The 16,245-nt window shown below is 29.8% G+C and overlaps 2 protein-coding genes across 6 annotated transcripts in view; both read right to left on the bottom strand.

Annotated features, from left to right (window-relative positions):
• The window catches only part of LOC117167044, an 18,745-nt gene extending 7,352 nt beyond the window's left edge, over positions 1 to 11,393 (bottom strand). Inside the window, exons 1-4 of one of the 2 annotated variants that reach the window (XM_033351618.1) lie at positions 11,283 to 11,393; positions 6,048 to 6,198; positions 2,193 to 2,508; positions 1,840 to 2,033 (exon numbers count right to left, since the gene is read on the bottom strand). In XM_033351618.1, coding sequence (XP_033207509.1) covers positions 1,840 to 2,033; positions 2,193 to 2,508; positions 6,048 to 6,177 — 640 coding nt within the window. In that variant the 5' untranslated portion in view covers positions 6,178 to 6,198; positions 11,283 to 11,393. Of the gene's footprint in view, positions 1 to 1,839; positions 2,034 to 2,192; positions 2,509 to 6,047; positions 6,199 to 6,559; positions 6,658 to 11,282 lie in introns of those variants that run through there. The other variant, XM_033351619.1, reaches the window with a different exon arrangement.
• Positions 11,394 to 11,630: 237 nt separating this feature from the next.
• The window catches only part of LOC117167042, a 34,029-nt gene continuing 29,414 nt past the window's right edge, over positions 11,631 to 16,245 (bottom strand). For all 4 annotated transcript variants that reach the window (XM_033351616.1, XM_033351615.1, XM_033351614.1 and 1 more), the window contains one exon: positions 11,631 to 13,750. In XM_033351616.1, coding sequence (XP_033207507.1) covers positions 13,331 to 13,750 — 420 coding nt within the window. In that variant the 3' untranslated portion in view covers positions 11,631 to 13,330. The remainder of the gene's footprint in view (positions 13,751 to 16,245) is intronic.

Here is a 16,245-nt window from a genome sequence, read left to right as displayed (position 1 = left end):
ATTTATTACGCGGCATTTTTTCAGTCTAACCGTGAAGTAATATTTAGTTGACCTTGAAATGACTTCTAACTGACACCAAGTGGTTAAACAAATCCCGAATTCGGATGCAGAAACCCCAAAAACCCATCTGTCTATTTTTCTTGATTTCTTTATCAGTCACTCCAAATCCAAAACCCCTAGGTTACCCTTATCAAGTCTGCTGGTCCAGTTATGATATTTCAGATTTATATACCCCGCAAACGAATAGAAAGTAAAACTACCCTCTCCTCCCGCTAAAAGGTCGTGAAAAGGCAAAAATGCTAAATAAGTGTAGAGGTAGTTAATAGGGGGTTGACAGTGTATTTTATCAAGGAAATACAAGTTTGGCAGTGCCAAAACTCTCCAAAAATGCTTTTAGCAAGTAATGGCATTTTCAGTATTTGAGGGTTGGCAGGGGATAGTACGTGGGTGAGGGTGGTCCGTTTAGAGTGGAATCGACTTCTTATTGTTAGATGTGTAAACACGTCTTTTAAGCATTTTCAAAATAAATAGGAAAAAATGTAGGTACAGTAAATTTGTGATAGTTTTCGAACCCATAGAAATTTTCTTATTTAAAAAATTCGAATCATTAACATTCAAAATCATTTAACGACCCAAATGAAAAAAAATCGTTTGGATCCATTTTTGAAAAAATGTTATTCTTTTTTTTTGCATTGCTTAATAAGTATAGCTTTGTGGAAATAACATTGACGTAGTGAATTATTGGCATAAACTCTTTATTTTGACACCTTAGAAGAGGTGTTTATGCCAAATATCCTACGATAACCAAAACCCTTTCAAATGATAAAAAATAGCTCGAAAATATTTAAGAAACTAAATTTTTTCAAAATTGCACCTTTCTCGTGAATCCTACTGCGTAGAAATGTTTTAGAATAAGTAAGAAGCATACAGTTCTTTGCAAAACTAAAAGAATCGAAAATTACATGCCCAATAATAGATATTAATATGCGGTATAGTGAAGCAGGAGCAAGAAATTTCATAAGAAAACTAACTGCTATATAAGTTCTATAAAAGAAAGTCCTATTTATGAAGCTATAACTGCAGTTTAATTAGAGCTAAAGCCTTTTATTTTCTTTAATATTTTAGGAAATTAAGTCTACTTTAATTAATTTTTTTAAGCTTTAAAATGTGAGTCACCGAAAGTGAGATATTTTAGAAAAAAATGCAATGGAACATTTTTTATTAAAATTTTATGATGAAAAATAACTTTTGATAGCTATATTTCGTAAAGCATTGGAGGTGCAATGTTCGATATTTTTTTGGAAATGTAGGAATTGTTACATCCTTTAGTTGTCGTGAAGCTAGCTTCCTAGCATCCTAGGTTCAGAATGTATCATAAAGGAGCAATTATAAAAATAACTAACTTTTTTACCTAGTTTTAAGCATTTTTAAAAGATTTAGTTATAGCAAGATGCTTAATATAAAGATCCTCTTGTTAGCTGAAAAAAAAACAGTTTGTTCCACTTGAATGTTATTTCCAGAAAACTAGACTTAATAAGCCCCCTAAATATCAAGAAATTACATTTTTTCAATGACGCTTTTAACGATTTTGTTCATTTTGATCACAAAATGATCCTGAGGCATCAAGAGTAATGAGAACAGAAACCCCCAAGGAGTTGCAGGACCTTTTGGGTTCAGTTCAAATCAAGTGCAACGTGGATATTGACCGATTTGAACATTTCTTTTTTTTTTGTCTTTTCAGATACCAACCCACGAATTGTTACCCTGGGCCCAAACGATGCGATTAATTTTGGCATTTTATCTCCGCTATATTTCATATGAATTTAGAGTGATACTTACAAAACAGAGTGTCTTTCTTATTTTCAATGGTGTCAATTTCATCCGCAATCTCGTCTATGAATCTAGGAGCATAAACTTCATTCTCACCAACAACCCAAGATGGAATATCCACTTTGAATGCTACAGTCTTCACAAATTTTTCTGCTTTTCTTGCTGCAAATTTTATTAATTGGTCCCATTCTGAATCGTCTGATCTAAAAAAAAATGTCTTATCAATATCTGAGTGCATAATAACTTTCTATGTAAACAAACCATTATTCTTTTGTACAAATTTATTGGATAAGTATTTAATTCTTACAAAATTAATTTGCTCTCAAACTTTTTTTTCTTCGTCAAAATGTATGATGACTTACCTAGCAGAACTCGCATATTCGTAAGGTTGTTTATTTACATTCTGAACAATGTCCCTAGGCATTCTGATAACTTTAACATTTTCGCTGAGACTGTATTCCGGCTGATCAAAAAATTCAGAAAAGGTGTTGAGTGCGCGGGATTTGAAGCATTCTGCAAAGTCACCATTTAGACAAGCTTCATTTGCCCTTGCCAAGTAAGGATCGACATGACGTCCAGTACCAAGACCTATCCAATCGAAAAGATCCTTCCCCTGTCTTGTTCTATTTACCGATTGTCGACCTTCTGAACCTTGGTTTTCAAAACTCGGCGCCTCCTCTAAAAAAGTAAAGTATAAAGGATAAAATGGGGACATGAAGAGAAAGCGTAAAATGCTCTGATATGTGCTATTTATTAATATGACGAAGTAATGTGGAGTTGCGGTTTAGTTATGAGAAGTGATTTTCACAGGAGGAGGTAGTGCAATCTCTTTTAAATCTACCGACCGTGGTGCAGTCGGCTTTCTGAATGTGAATGTTTATTATGAATGGGAGCATGGTGATATGATAACTATAGTAGGAGCAATCGAAGAGATTCTATTTTCAAAATGAGTTGTACAATCAGTAAAAGATTTTCTCCTCATGTAATACAAAAGCCATTGAGAAGCATTCAAAATCATTCAAACGGCTGTATTAATTTTCTTATCAGCTTGTTCTTTCAAATTAAAAAAAAAATCAATTTTGGTAAATTTGATTAATTTGCATAGCGCTTAGGAATTCCTATCGATTTTATCAGTGTTAGATTCCCCCGGCTTTTTTCCTAGAACAATAAATATTTTGTCTTCAAAATTTAAGAAATAATAAGGAACATGCTATCGGACTTGCTTGTATACTTTTTTGTGGGTTCATTCCAACAAATTTTGATTTTGCTAAAAACTTGTGTGTATATTTCGAGGTTATGTATGTTACAATTCTCTCCCATAATTATTCTAGAGTGCTTACCGACAGTATTGGTACGACAGAGAACTGCATTATTATAATGACAAAGAGCTGAAAAGTGACCCTAACCTCAAAATAATGCACATGCATACAATTTTTATTTAGCTCAATAAATTTGTTTTGGTTATTATCACATGCCCTTACATGTTTTATCTGAAATATTTAAATTTAGTTTTTTTGTGAAACTTAATTATTTTATTATATTACTAAGTTCTAAGATTTTTTCTGTACTTCCAAATCTTTACCGTGAGTCTAAGTTCCAAGCCGTAACGCCTGAAATCAGAAGTCTCAATGTATAAGGTCGAATTAAAACAACATATTTCCCATAAGAAAAGAAGTGGTTTTTGTAAATTTTATGCAGAATACTCCAGATTTAATTAATTGAGTTATAGCTCAAAATTTCTACTTACAATTAGCTATAAGACACAAATGAATAATTATTTTTTTTAATATCGCCCCCACAAGAGAAGAGGTGGATTTTGCGAGTTTCTAGTGTTAATTATGATAATTTTGAGTTTTTTAAATACAAATTATTTCTGATATATGAGTTACTACATTATACTAATACTAGGATGACGTAAATTTCGAAAACAATTAATTTCTTTTTTGCAATTTTCTCTTAGAATGTAGATAATATTCTCTTTGAATAATGCTAGAAAATTGCAATTTTCTCTAAAATATTCTCTTAATTTGTTTTTCTGAAATCAGACAGATATTTGAAATATTCTTTAATTTTTTTATATGGATCATATTGAATATAAATTTTTGTGTAAGTAGTAATTACGAGACTTTTTGATCAAATTAATATTGAGAATAACATTTATTATTTCGGTACAACCATTCTATACTCACCAATTTAGTGTTAGCAGCCTAAACTCTCCCCATCTCGTTTAGTGCATGAAGTGTCAAAACAATACGACATTGGAGATTTTCGACTATTAAACTCGTATAGGAGAGTATAGCATGCAGGTATCGATTTTGTCCTTATTAAAAAGTCAAAGGAAAACTTAATATTTCAGAAAAACCTGCAACTTTTTCAACATTATTCTAAGAGAAGATACTTGTAAACCATGATAAAATGTTTAAAAATATAGGTTATGTTAACTTGCATTGATTATTATCTCACTAAGTAAATATTGACGAAAAAGTTCAAAATTTCAGAAAAAACCACAAGTTATGGACAATAATAATTTGCTGGAACAATAACGTTTGCTAAACTGTATCAAATATTACCTCACTCTTCGTGAAAAGTTAATCAAAAGTGGAAGACTTTAGAAAAACCGCTATTATCTAGCATCACAATAGGAGAAGAGAGTTATAAGCAATTCTAATTTTTTTAAACAATTAGGTTTGTTAAATTGTATCAATCATTACTTCATCCAAAGTAAGGTAAAAGTTGACGAAAAAGAAATATTTCTACAAAAAAAAAACAGTAACATTCTAACATTATTTGGAGAGAATATTGTTTGAAAAAAAATTATTCAAACAATTATTTTCGTTCATTTGAATAACAATTTTTTTAAACAACTATTTATGTTAAATTTAATTGACTATTGCCTCGCTATAACTAAAAAATTAAAAGCTGGTTGAAAATTTTGGGAAGATCGAGATTTTTTAAATCTATTCTAAGAGAAAAATGCTATAAAGAATAATTAATTGTTTGAACAATTTATTTAAACATCTGATTATCAATAAAAGGTAATACTTTTTATATTAAACACATTTGTTAAAAAAAAAAAAAACGAAAAAAATTATAATTAGTGCCAAAAACTTGAAAAACTCGATTTTTCACACATGGTGTTTGAAGAACCTATTAATCTAATTTTTTTAACATTTATTTTTGTGTGGATTTGATTAAATGTGGAGCAATATGCATGCAAATTTAAAGAAAAAAATACGGACCACCCAACTGTGCATTTTGTGGTTTATATTTTATTTTCAGCATTTTCCTCCAACTTTTGTTATATCAAGTTGTTCGTACTGAAAATAAAACCTAACAAATGCCTTCCTTCTTACACTTGAGCCTGAAAACCATAGTTAGCATATACTATCGTGAGATTTTATTACATGTAATTTGTACTTATGTACATAATATATAACCAGTTTCTGTGAAAAGTGAGGCATTAAGTATCGTTACTCAATAAAATTTAAAAAAGAATGTTATAAAATTAAGAGAAAATTTAAAACAATTGTAAACAAACAAATAGTTACTTTTTTCCACAATTATTGCAAAAGTACAAAATCTAGAATATATTTTTCATCCAAATGAATAGTTCTACTGATAGTAATCACATGCCTAACTATAATTATTCACTTTCACTTACCAATCATTGAGTGGGTCACGTGACAAGTTTTCCAACTTACCGACATTAATTTTATTTCCTAACTTATTTTCACACGAAGCCCCACATCGAGTGGAAATTTTGGAATAATAAATAAGAAGCACTAAGAAAGGCGGCTTTGGTCCAAAATTTTTATGATTATGAAAAAAGTTTTTTTAATGAACAATATTTTCTTGCTTTTTTCATCATTTTAAAATTTAGGACCAGACCCACCTTTCTTAGTGCTTCTTATTTATTATCCCAAATTTTCAACGCAATGTGGTGCTTTACGGGAAAATAAGTTAGGACATAAGTAAAGCGTCGGTAAGGTAGGAATCCGGTCACGTGACCCACTCGTCACACGGCCTTAAAAGTAGATGCGATTGTGGACAATGATTTTCAGAAACACTGTCATGACACAAATTATTATTATAATGTTATTGTTAAATTGTGATAAACATATAATTAGCCTTGTAAATTGTTGTAACAAAATATTAAATAGTAATAAAATATATAAAATGAGTAAAAATAATTTGAATGGACAAGGAGAGACACTAACCACTTGCTGCAGAACTTCCTTCCGAAGTATCATCCTGAAAAGTGACTCTGCTGCCAGCTTGACCATCTACCAAGATCAGGATTACCGACAGAGTAAAAGTCCATGTTAGCAGTAGTTGTGCTAGTCGCATTCTGCTTTCTCGACGTTAGATCTGAAACAGTATTATCGACTCTGAATTATATTTCAAGAACGTTTTACCACCGAATGAAAGAAGAATCTCTTCAATAACGAAGTAGTTTGATATATCAACACTCAATCATAAAACCACATTTATCAAGTTCCTATAGTGAGCCTTTTCAATCAAATCGCTGTTTCATATACGTACCGATGTTATTTCATTACTAACAAAAAAATCGTGAAAATTTTTTTTATTTTATTAGAAAAATATTATAAGTTCGATAAAAAATATTTAAACACTGTATTTATATTTTTTACAGCAGTTTAATAACATCTAAGAAATATGAATGCAGATTAAAATTGTTCTTAAATGAAAGTTGAAAGTGCATTCTTACCAAAACGTGAAAAGCCTCATATTCAAGTTGATGTACTTTTACTTGAAGAAAGAAAAACTTCGAAACGTTGATCACAAACCGCGGCAGGCGTTTAGCAGGCTGACTGTCAGCGGAACCGGCGCGCTTATGGTTACGAAGTTCCGTTATAAGGCCAACCAATCAAATTCACCCAAAGACAAACTGGGTCCAATGACTCGCATTCCTAACGCGCGCGCATCTTTTCCACATTCGATCCCACAATGTGTGATATTATTTAAAATATACTTTCGACTCACGTGGTCTACGATTGTATTGTAAAAGCTCCTAATTACATGAATTAGCGCCTGGAGATGATACCTTTGAGTGATAAGTATGCGACGTGTAATCTACTTTACAACACATGATCTACTTCAAATTTAATTTACTATATTATTTGCATATCTTCATTTATTAGATACTGTTTGTTTAATCATAAATACATTTTATTTCGTAAATTTTAGGCTTCTGTTAATAATTCAGGGTCATTTATTTCATATGTGGAAAAATGTGTGGCTTTTGTAATCAAGAAATTAAAAATCGGATCTGACTTAGAGGTCCCCAATTCTTTATTAAATTTTTTTTATTCTTATTATATCAATACTTTTAAAATGCATGTATTAAATTGTTATGAATATGAAATTATTTTCTTTTACATTATAGTCATTGTTTATCATTCAATGAAATTTGTTTTAACTCATTTATAGGGAAAATAATAATTTTATCTTGCTATTTCAGATTCCTCTGTCAGAATTTGAACAGGGTGTGCTCATTTATAGGGAAAATAATAATTTTATCTTGCTACTTCAGATTCCTCTGTCAGAATTTGAACAGGGTGTGCCTATTAGTAAATACTTAATACATTCATTTTGAAGCCGTACAGAAAATAAAAACATACAAAAATCTAATAGAGAACCTCTAATTCATATTCGAATTAAAAGTTCTTTTCAAGAATTTGTTGACTAAAATCTAAAACTTAGGCTAGTGCCCGTGTTCAGATTTGAAAATTCTTCTTCCTTAAATGGCCCTAATGACCAAAGATTAGGTAGTAAATATACGATTAGAAAAGTTTAGAAAAAAAGTTTTAGAGTTTAAATATAAAAATGATTAGGCAAAAATTGTTTATGCTTACAAAATATCTCTTTTAAAGTATGGTTACAAACCGTATTGTTTTTACAAGGGCCAAAAACTTTGAATTATTATATGCTTAATTACTTAAATTGAATAATTGTTCAATTTAATAAATTTTCTGAATTTTAGAGTATTTGGTTTAAACCTTCTGAATATATCTTTTCTATCCCAAAAGTGACATTGATTTTAACATTGTCAAAGTCAGTTCCAAAATTCAGATTTTCATCGATTCACATTTATTTTATTATAATATATTTCTTTTATAGTGTTTCATTCCAAAATTTTCATTGCAATAAAATATTGAATGATTTATGTTAATTATTTTCAAGCTTTTAAAAAAAACACGCGTTTTGTAGTAACAAATTTATAAAAGTGAGTATGAAGTATAATTTTTATATTTATCATTCTTATATTTTAAATTATTCAACTAATTATTAATGAAATATATAAAAAATTGGCGAAATTTATAAAAATAATTTAAATCTACTAATATTCAACGTTAATGAAATCTTTCTTTTCAGAAAAATACAAATGATTTTGTGAAAAATGTATGAAAGTGAAAGAAAGAATGTTTTTCAAAAGCTTTCAAGCTATTTATTCAAAAATAATTTTTGGAAATTCCGTCATAATAAATATTTTCACTAAAGTATAATTATTAACATATTTAATTATAGATTCATTAAAAATAATAATTGATCTACTTTTGGTTTAAGGAAGGATAAAACGTGCATCGTTTTTTATAACATACTTAATTTTACATATCCGTTACACGATTTTAAAATTCTAAATTGAAGAATTATGTTTGAATATTTTCACTTTTTAGGTCATGTTACTCCAGCACAATACCTTTTAAGCCACGCTGCTGATCTTATCTATTACATTTATTTCATCCTAATAGAATAATTCTTAAAAAGGGTTATACATCCATCGCTTATATTAAATATTTAATTCAGCTCAAGGATTCATCTTAAAAATTTATATGACTTTTTATTAAAACTTGACACTGTTGCTATAAATATAGTTCTGCACAAGAATATTTGTAATTTATCCTATTTTTCTTCCAGCATGAAGAAATCGAAATTTTTCCTTCTGAAATGCAAATTAAATTGCAAAAATTCACCTGATATAAAATTACATCCATTTTTTTTATTTATTTTTATATGGGGTATGAGCACTGGTCATTGGCACTGATCCGAGGATTGGCTCACCCTCTAATTTCCGTTAAATTCTAAGAAAATGCGAACATTTATCGAATTTGACTCATAGTATTTTAATCCTACTATCATTTTTGCGAATAAAGACATTTACAACTTGAGCAGAATAGTGTCAAATTTAGTTGTAAAATATATAATTTACTTCAATTCTTATGGTGCCAAGAATTTATCGGGGTTTGTAAAATAATCTTTAGCTTGTGGCATTTTCGAATTTTGTTACAACAAGGTTATATAACAAGTATAGGAGTTCAATTATTTTTGTGGATATTTTAGGGAAGCATTTAAGATTCAATAGAAATAAGAATTCATCCATAGTTATAATCTATTTATCAATGTAATGGGGAGGGGGAGGGTTTGTCAATGAAAATTCATCCAAAAAGTATGGTCTCTAACTATTGTCACCCTAATTCAATGACGTCAATATGCAATTCTGGAATCTCATTATTCGCGACACCCCTGCCACGTCAAAAAAATTTATATTACGTAATACCAGGATCTTGTGTTACTCTAGAGAATTTTACGTATTTTTCATGAAATACAGTTTTTAATGTGCTTTAAAGACAAAAGTCCTTATTAGGAAGACGCAAACGTAGCCAAAAATGTTTACAATTGTAACCATATAATTCATATGCGATTCAAGATTGTTTTTTTTTTTTAATTGATATCATATCATGAGCCAGAATCGATGTTATTATAAATAGCAAAAAATTTTATTCAATCGGTAGGCAATTTATTTCGACTATATTTGAAGGGTGACAAGGCTAAAGGATGTAACTGACAAAATGGCAGTTGTGGAGGAAAGGCAAAAAACATTGTTCAAGGTTAAAATAGCAATAAAATTCTTTAGTTATAAGAAAATATTATCCGAAGGTGATCACCTTGGGTTGACACTTTTTTACCCTGTCTGAGTCGAATTAAGACGGTGATAAGAAACAAAAAGACAAATGAAAAATATACTAAAAAATAAAATAAGATAGTGATACATCTCTGAGACGTTCAGTTGATAAACATAGAGGAAAAAAGTTTTATCGAAAAAAGTTATTGATTTCTGAGAAAATCAATTTACAATAAGACGGTGTCACAGTATGCCAGACGCTTTCTAGATATAAGGAAGTGATGAATAATAAAAGTTACACATTTCATTGTTTAACTGTGCAGATATTCAAATATATGCCTTGTGTGAATTTTATAAAAAATAGTTTCATCACAGAAGTTTTTATATTTAATGGATATGAAAATGTAACTGTAGGATATTGCAACTATCACACATATGGTTACGAAACACATCCTTTTAAGTAATTAAGTCCGAGTAGCGTGATTGTCTAATTGATGGGTGGATCAATTGGCTGCTAGGTATTACAATTGACAGCAGTTAACATAGCCTATTTTTGTGTTTATTATTTTTAATGTTTTTAAAAAGTATAAAGAAGAGCCTAGAATTCCAGTAAAACTAGGATTTGTAAAGTATGACAGTACGAATGTATCAAAAGTCGACATATGGGCGGTTGCCATTTTTTTATCTAGTGACTGAAGTCACTTATAATCACTCTCTTTCAAAATTTGGTGCCGAATGGTCAAAAAATATTAATTTGCATAATAATCAGAAATTTTAGGAGACTTGATGTTATGCATTAGATAATAAGAATTCATAAGAATTTTAAGTAAAGTGCTGATAAGCTTCTGATTGAAATATAATTTAATAATTCCTTTGTTGAATGTACTTTCTTTATGCGACTCAAGGCTTTCATTAACTTACTTTAAATATGTTGCGGCTGATTAATTCAACGATTATGAGGTCTGATCATGAATTTTTCACGCTAAACACTTTCTCAAGAATTTTAAATATGTAACATAATATATTTTCATTTCGTCTTCAATTTCTACTTATTCTATTAAAGGGACCTTTTAACTTTTATTTTAAAGATTTTCATTTACCGCGACAACGATTTTTACTATTTTGCATGAGGATAACATTTAAGGAGACAAATATAAATTTATAGAATCTACAATTCGTCTTTTCTTATTTAATTTCTCAAATATTACTCTACACATATTTATTTCGTTATAAAGTGGGAAACACTGGAACATGATAGCACTAGTATTAAAGAATATTGATTTTGATAAAAAATGCATTCTCAAAACTATTAATGAATTCGGAAAACAACAACAGTGATTTTCAAGCTAAAGGGGTCAGTTATCAAAAAATTACCCTCACTGCTTCTTCACAGCTGTTTTGGCAACATAAAAAAAAGTAATTCTTTCCCTATTTTAAAAATAAACCAATATTTCTATTTTAACTTAATTTTTTTGGCGCAAAATTCACAATCACTTATTGTCGCAAAGCAGAAGAACTGAAAGCTTACCATTCACAATTGAAAAAACTGCAGTATTTCTTAAAAAAAAACACTTTTAGGATAAAAATTTCCGAATTCAAAATGACATCGAGATGGTTCAAATGCAACCTGACATTTGCCGAAGTTATACTCTGGTACGTGGGATTTATATCAGTCCTGCACAGTAAGACTGAGAAAAGAAAGAGTCGCGTGGGTCGCGCAGGAGGGAATAAAATACAAAAATAAAGAGTGAAAGTGATCCCATGAAAGAGGACCGGAACTAGGCAGAATTTAACCGGTGAAGTGAGAAGCACTAACCAAGGAGACCAATAAGAGGCCTTTGAGTGATCCCGGACTTTCCTTTGGTTCGTGTTTCAACTCCAACGTGCGTCATCGTATCGCTAATTCGATTTTCTCTTTACCTTCTCCTGTATCTTTGTCTTCATCTTAATATTTCATAAACATATTTCGAATACGTAATATAAAGATATATATAATAGGTGTCACTCCAACATAAGTTGGATGCTGAGAGTCTCTATGATATTGCTTTAAGCGTTCCAGAAGTAATATAATTGTCAGAAATATTTTCCAGGTATAAGGCATCAATCTTTATGAGAATAAAAAGCAATTGTGAAGACTAATTTAATTTCATGAAGCATCCCAAATAAATATGGTGAAACCCATTCCTTGGAACGCTTACTCATTGGAGTTATATAATATTTATATTGAAGAGAAAGCTTTTCTTCCGAATAATAAAATCTGGGAAACCCCACACGAAAGACTTCTGGTTCATAATCAATGCTGTTCTTAATTTCCTGACAACTTCCTTATAATCAAAATGATTCACTGCGATCAGAAAGCACTAAAATTTATTGACTTCATATTCATGTTATTTCCTTCAATAGTTTCAAAGAATTGTAATTCTAACATATATATAGTAACATTTTCACAAATGCACAGAAAGCACATTCAGCATTTAAAGTGTGATTCTACCTTTTTATAATTGCCATTTTTAATCAAATGTGACGTTCAGCAACAAAAGGGCAAATTTTGTTGATCGTAGTGTAGTAGATATTTGCTCTTTTATGAACGAAGGTTGAAAACATCGGTTTTTATTAACATTATACTTATGGCTTGGATTTGGCCGAAAGTGGTTAAATATAATATTGGTGCGCTTATGGCACTCATCAATCTCACACGCATTTTTCTTGATAAGCTGGTTTTCGAAGTTCCAAAATGAAAAGTGCCCTAGTGACTCGTTTTCAACGTGGAAGGTTTGTTCTGGGCTCAAAATGTAGGAAAATTATCCAGATATTTGTGCCTATACTTTAATCATCCCAACAAATTTGGCCCTTTTCTTCCGGAACATTACAAATGATCATTGTCAGTATCAGTGATGTAGATATTCAATGATCCAGTCACAATTATATAAAACCATTGCTAAATTCATAAAAGAGGAGGTTCATTAAAACCTACAATGTAGACATCAAATCATACAGTAAAACAAAACACACAAATAAATAAAATGTATACAAAAACACTTCACCCATTTTTAAAACAAAAATAAATTAGTATACGAAAGGTGAACTTCAAGCACACACTAGACATTTACACTAGAAATCTATTTTTAATGTCTTCATTTAAAGGTAAAGCAATAAATAATTATTCTAGACTCAATCAATTAAAAATAAATCTTCATCATGCAGCGCACTCTTTGAGGATCTTAATCTAGCTTAAAAAGTATTAAGGTGCTCTACACCCTACACTCAATGTTATGAGTAGCATTAGCAAAATGAGTTCATAAATAAGATCGCTTTTCATGATTGGATGGAGCTTAAATCTAAATATTCACAATAATTTGTTATTAACAATGGAGAAAATTTCTTTTCTCTTTAACACTATGCCCTGTTGTAATTTTCGTCCCTGTCAAATGTTTCACACAAAGTTTTGTTTATCAGGTCGAAAATTCACTTAACTTTGTTCTCTAGTAGAGTCAAATTAACACTCTTGCCCACTCTTTAAATAGTTTTGTCAATTCTTAGTATTTTTCAATTTCACTTATGAAATTAAGAAACTGTTTAAAGTTTTCTTGCGTGCACTAACTTATCGATATCCTGATAAGTTGCGAGCATGGCTTGATTTTGCCTGGAGCTATCATCACGAGAAACTTCGCAATTAGCATAAATTTCCTCACATCTGACACCATCTTGACCATCTTTTGCAGCTTTCATGTATCGGAAGAATCGGAGAACATCGGGATTATCTGAACTGGGTTTTCGAAGCTCATTCAATTCCCTTGATAATTGAGCAGAGACTAGGTTCGAGTAAGGAGCATATCGAGCAGGACTTCTATACATGGCGCAGACTGCAAATTCTCGACATCCCTCTGTCATGTGACCCAATCGAGAAAACACTGCATCCAGTCGAGATAACAGTGGTGAGTAAAATGGATCGTAATTTGTTAGCATCATCGAGCTCGTCGGAATCTCGTGGAAAATCTGTGGAAAAAATTATTTATTTATTATAATACATAGAAATATAACAAGAACTTTACAATTGTTTAACTCTCTTTCGTTTCTTAATAAAAAGAATCAAATCCGTGATCATTAATACCTAGTAGTATAATTTTCGGTGAAATAACGTTTAATTAAGGTTTTTCGAATTGTAATACAAAATAGAAGGATTACAAAATGTGAGGTCCCGCCAAAATTACTTTTTCTACTTGAAATGTGTTCTGTCTTTCTATAATGCACCAATTAAACTTACTCAAGCTATCTAAACGGTCGAAATAACGATTATTTTTATAAGAAATGCTTATTGTCACGAATTCGTGAATGAATGCATTAATTGGATCTTATTGACGTGGCATCATAATTTTTAAACGAGAACTCTTATTCTATTTCGAAAATTGTTCTATGATAAGAAAGAAACGCTTTTAGAGAAAAGAAATAACTTAAGTGAACTTCTGAGACTTGGCCGGCTTTGAGGCTGGAGGAGGTGGGGAATTACTCAGATAAAGTGCCTTTTCGTAGAAAATGCTTTTGTTTGTTCACGCCTGAGCGACCGCCGCTCATCCCGCGCAGCTCCTCTTACTCCTACTTGTGGCGCATCGACAATTCTGGTAAGAACTAAATCAGGGGGCGCTATCTCTAGGGTTCACTGTATTTGTAGAAAAGACAACTTATTGTTTCATGTTATAATTTCCAAACCATTTTTAGATTTCACTCGTTAAAAAATCCTTATAAAAACTTGAACTTATTTTACAAAACTGATAGGTTAATTTAAACCATTTAAGAAATGCAGTTCCAAGAATAGTCAAGTTTTCTACTCAACTTTTCCAATTCTATTCTGACGTATCAGCTTTATTTATAAAATCAGTCCCTAATGTTAGACAAAGAATCATTTATTAAGAAGAACTATACAATGTAGAACTGTACGGTACACCTTAACCAACTTTAACCTATAACAAATATATAAATATTTTTAACAGTTTTTTAAAGAACTTTATTCTTACACAGTATGTGCTTATTCTGTGCAAAAAAATAATAGAGGGAGCATTTTCCTCAAAATTTAACATTTAGATTATCAAAAAATAAATTTAATACTAAACATTTTTTACTCGGAAATGTTTGAAAATAAAATACAGAGTCTAACAGATCTGATTATATATTCCTTTAGTGCAAAAAGTTATAAAAAATAATATTACTCAACTTTTTTTCAAGAATTTTTACCTGGAATGATGTTTTGATAATTTTGATATGCAATTTTAAAAATCGTAAGAGATTTATTTTTGAGGAATTTTTATTTCTTAAATTTCCGAATTTTAAATGCAATATCCTTCTTTTCACTTGAAAACTAAGTAAGTATTTTCAATTAAATTATATTCTATAACAAAAACTGAATAATCCACAGATGCTTTTGTATATTTAAAAAAACACTCTTATCCCAGCAAAAGCTGGTTAAACCTTTTCGTAATCACCGTATCGTCGCTGATTGTAATAGAATGATACTCGCAAGAATAGAAATTAAAAAATTAAATTTTAAAATCATGAAAAAGAAATTTTCGTATTTGAAAAAAAATACTTTACTGAACGAATAAAGCAATATCCAATCAATATAATTTTACTATAAAGGATCATGTGGTTGAGGTTTATTGAAGCTCACCGTGACTGTACATGTACATATCTTAGATTTTTGAAAGTAGAATTAAAAGAGTAAAACAAATTTATAATCAGAATAGCATATATTATCATTGTTTAAGTAAGAATTTTTTATGTGGAATCATAATTCTGAGAAAAATAATTAGATCCTTTTTTAAAATCCTTCTTTTCAAAAAATGCAGTTTGCACTGGATAATTTTTAATAAAGTTTTAATATTTTATTATGACATGAATAAAAGTCAAAATATTTTGAAAAAATTATCATTAGTTTTATTTACTAGCAATGCTTAACTTATAAATGATTGACGAGAAAGTCTGCTTTAGAAAGAATTCATAAATATTTGTCTTGATTTTTGCAAGGAGAGAAAAAATTTTACTTCTCAATAAAGACATTTAATATGTAGAAAAGGTGTAAAGAAAAATAAAGTATGGTAATTATTTTCGATCTTTGAGCAGAGTTTTCGCGAAAGTTTAAAGCAGTAAACTAGTTTCTCCACTTGCTAGATACATTGTGACAATTAATATGACCTATAAAAACTGCATTCCAAATTATTATGATAAAAATATTCATTTCTAAAAGTTCATACTTAGTTGGAGAATTTAAAAAAAACATTCAATATGCATTCGCATTTTCAAACTACATATAGATGGAAAAAAATCAGAAAGGTTTGAGTTTTATAAACGGTAAACTGTTTTATCAAAAATTGTTCAAAGAATCTATTTTCATTTAATTTTATATAAATTTGTACCGAAAAATGTAAAATTCGTAGATCAAGTTTTATTAGAAAAACAGTTATATTCCTGAATTGTCGTGGAAGTTAGATATCAACTAA

The sequence above is a fragment of the Belonocnema kinseyi genome, chromosome 2, assembly GCF_010883055.1.
Source record: "Belonocnema kinseyi isolate 2016_QV_RU_SX_M_011 chromosome 2, B_treatae_v1, whole genome shotgun sequence".
Lineage (NCBI taxonomy): Eukaryota > Metazoa > Arthropoda > Insecta > Hymenoptera > Cynipidae > Belonocnema > Belonocnema kinseyi.
Note: the sequence above shows the minus strand (reverse complement) of the source record. Positions and strands in the feature narration are given on the sequence as shown.